This window comes from Pteropus vampyrus, unplaced genomic scaffold (genome assembly GCF_000151845.1).
Source record: "Pteropus vampyrus isolate Shadow unplaced genomic scaffold, Pvam_2.0 Scaffold123, whole genome shotgun sequence".
Classification (NCBI taxonomy): Eukaryota; Metazoa; Chordata; class Mammalia; order Chiroptera; family Pteropodidae; genus Pteropus; species Pteropus vampyrus.
In genome coordinates this window covers 3,396,803-3,399,605 of record NW_011888904.1, presented here as the reverse complement: position 1 = coordinate 3,399,605, position 2,803 = coordinate 3,396,803, and the positions used below count along the sequence as shown (strand labels likewise).

Genomic DNA, 2,803 nt, shown 5'->3' with positions numbered 1-2,803 from the left:
GGTCATAAAGTGAATAAATAATTGTTAAAAAAAAAAATAGGAGACAACTACAGAAATCTGAAAGCAACTAGATATTTTATGACATTTTAAAAAAGTACAAAGATAGTGTGGTTATGTTTCATAAGAAAGATTCTTAATAATCTAAAGATACAAACTGAAAAGGTATTGATGAAAAGATATGTTAATTGGGATTGACTTCCAATAATTTAGTTAGGGACAGTATAGGTGAAATCAGAGATCTAATATGACTGGCCGTGAGCTAATAATTACTGAAGGTAGGTGATACAGGTTCACCATACTATTCTGTACTTTCCTATATACTGGAAATTTTCTCTAAATAAATGTTAGAAAAAAAATGATAAATGCTTGTTGTAAATAAATATGAAAATAGAGAAGCAAAAAGAAAAATCATAAAATCACCCATAATCACCAATGAGATTAAACACTGTTAACATTTTGAAGCAATAAACAGGAAGGAAGAAAGGGAAAAGATGAGACTATGGTTCTAGACAATCCAAAAAGATATAATGAGAGTATTTTTTTAAAAATAGGAAAGCAGGAAAATACATTTGATTCACGGTTGGGATGATGAGAGTTGAGATGTAACACAACTCTCTGACAGAAGCTATAAAAGCAGGAAGTGTGGGCACAAAGGTAGTAACTGAAGCCGAGAAAGTAGATGAAGTACAGTCTGAAGTCAACTGCTTGCAGTCGCCACTCACTGGGACTCTGCTGACATGGCTTCCTTGCTTTCTCTGCATCTGCTCTTACCCCAGGCCTTAAGTACCTGCTGGGCCTTAAGCAAAAAAGTACCCATGAAGTTACCAATGGCAAGGTGGTTTCGGAGAAACCATGTCTTTATTAAATTGAGTTTACTTACAAGATTAATCTACTTATCCTTAGGCAATTTAAAACATAAACTACACTAAATTATTTTCATTCTCCCTATAAATAAGGCCATTTTTATCAGAATATATACATCAGAATGCCCTAATGGTCAGGAAGAGATTAAAAGGAAACAGATACCTGGGCCCTATCCTACCTCAAAATTTTAAGCAGAGTTCACAATTTTTTCTGTATTATGACTGTACTCAATAACAAACCGCCCAGAAGCAAAATAACAAAGCACATGGCTTTTTTTTTTTATATATAGTTCTTAACATTTTGTAAAACAATAAGAGATTTAGGAACAAGCTGTTCCTAAAAATCTTTTAAGTTCTCAGTTCTAAATCTTAAAATCTTTTAAGTTCCCAGTTCTAAAGCTCTAACATATTCTATTTGACCTAATAGATCTAATTGGCATGACAAACATTTGTTTTTCTCATCAAATTTCACAATGTTTAGTAGCCATAACTGTAAAAAGGCTTAAATAGATTTTGTTATACTCAAAAGGAGAAGCAAACATTACTGACCTTTATTGTCTGCTGCTATAAATCCCAAGATGTTTTCATGACGTAACATTACAGTTTGATAAATCTCTGCCTCACGGAACCATGAGCGTTCTTCTCTAGAGGAGAATATTTTAACAGCAACTTCTTCTCCTCTCCACTTTCCTCGCCAAACTTCTCCAAATCGACCTTTGCCAATACTTTCTTGTAACACAATAGTTCTAGCAATTGTCCTCTGAACAAGCAATGGTAAACCTAAAGATAAAAAATAATAGTATTCAGTACAATCAACAATAGTATGGGTTTCTAACATCACCATAGGTGCCTTAAAGAGTGACCCAGAAAGGGGTCACTATTAAGGAACTTAGCAATCTCAGTGAGGAGATAAAGACCACATTTGTAAAAACATTAATCCATGATAAAAAGAAAACTGTAAATACAATTAAAGAATGCAGAAACTCTTGTCTGAAAGTTCAAAGTAATCTTTGTAACGTAAGTTGAATTTAGACTGTCCTTTACAGAAGGGTAAAACTAAAAGAGGAGAGAAGGAGCTGAGGTGTTCAGGCAGGAGAAATATGGAAACAAAGGTAGAAGGAAATGAGTGATACGTGTTTAGGGAACCAGCTTACATACACAGAAAGGAGATGTACATGGTAAAGCAGCAGAAGAGAAGGTGAGCTGTCACCAGAGCATGAAGAGTACTAAATGCCAGGCTCAACACAACCAATGAGAGCTGGGGGTAAAAGAGGAACTATTAAAGATTTCTGAATAGGAGCCATGAAATGGGGAGAAATAATTCAAAAATCTTATTTTAAAAAGATGAATATGGTAACGGTTTTACTGGTAGGAGGAGAAAAGTATGTGAACACAAGACACACAAAAGTAAATTCTGGTCTAATTTTTAATAAATCAGTAAAAGTGATCACAGAAACCATTTCAAGGTAGGCAATTTATCTGCTAGGAACTGGCTGCCTAGGTAACACTAGTATCTTTAAAAGTGTCAAGTAACTTACCTTGGTAATGGGACACTGGCATTTTTTCACCAATTAAACTTGCCTCACCCTAAAATATGTATTTTTAAATATTGGTCATACATTTTATTTACAGGAAACAATTTACTAACTACCTACAAAATTTAGGTGACACTATATTTAAGTGACACTATATTTGGGACAATTCCAATTCACTTAAAACCATGCCCCGCCTCCTCCAAGGACCAAAGAACTGTCATTCTAAATTAATACTGACACTGACAATTAAAATACCAATGTATATCATGTTCTACACTAGTATTTTATTTATACCATCTATTACACATAAATTTGTGTCATTTATAATTTATGTTGAGAGTTACCTGCTAGATTAATTTAACCCAATGATAGTAAATGAAATCGTCTGCTCGCTTTGGTTCCCTG

General features: G+C 33.8%; 2 protein-coding genes across 3 annotated transcripts in view; both read right to left on the bottom strand.

Moving 5' to 3' along the window:
* Window positions 1–2,803, bottom strand: part of COL15A1 (collagen type XV alpha 1 chain) — a 161,775-nt gene that overhangs the window by 5,090 nt on the left and 153,882 nt on the right. The window contains exon 37 of the mRNA XM_023534235.1: window positions 1,413–1,643. Coding sequence (XP_023390003.1) covers window positions 1,413–1,643 — 231 coding nt within the window. The remainder of the gene's footprint in view (window positions 1–1,412; window positions 1,644–2,803) is intronic.
* TGFBR1 (transforming growth factor beta receptor 1) overlaps window positions 1–2,803 on the bottom strand; it is a 37,680-nt gene that overhangs the window by 27,984 nt on the left and 6,893 nt on the right. The gene's annotated exons all lie outside the window — the stretch shown is intronic.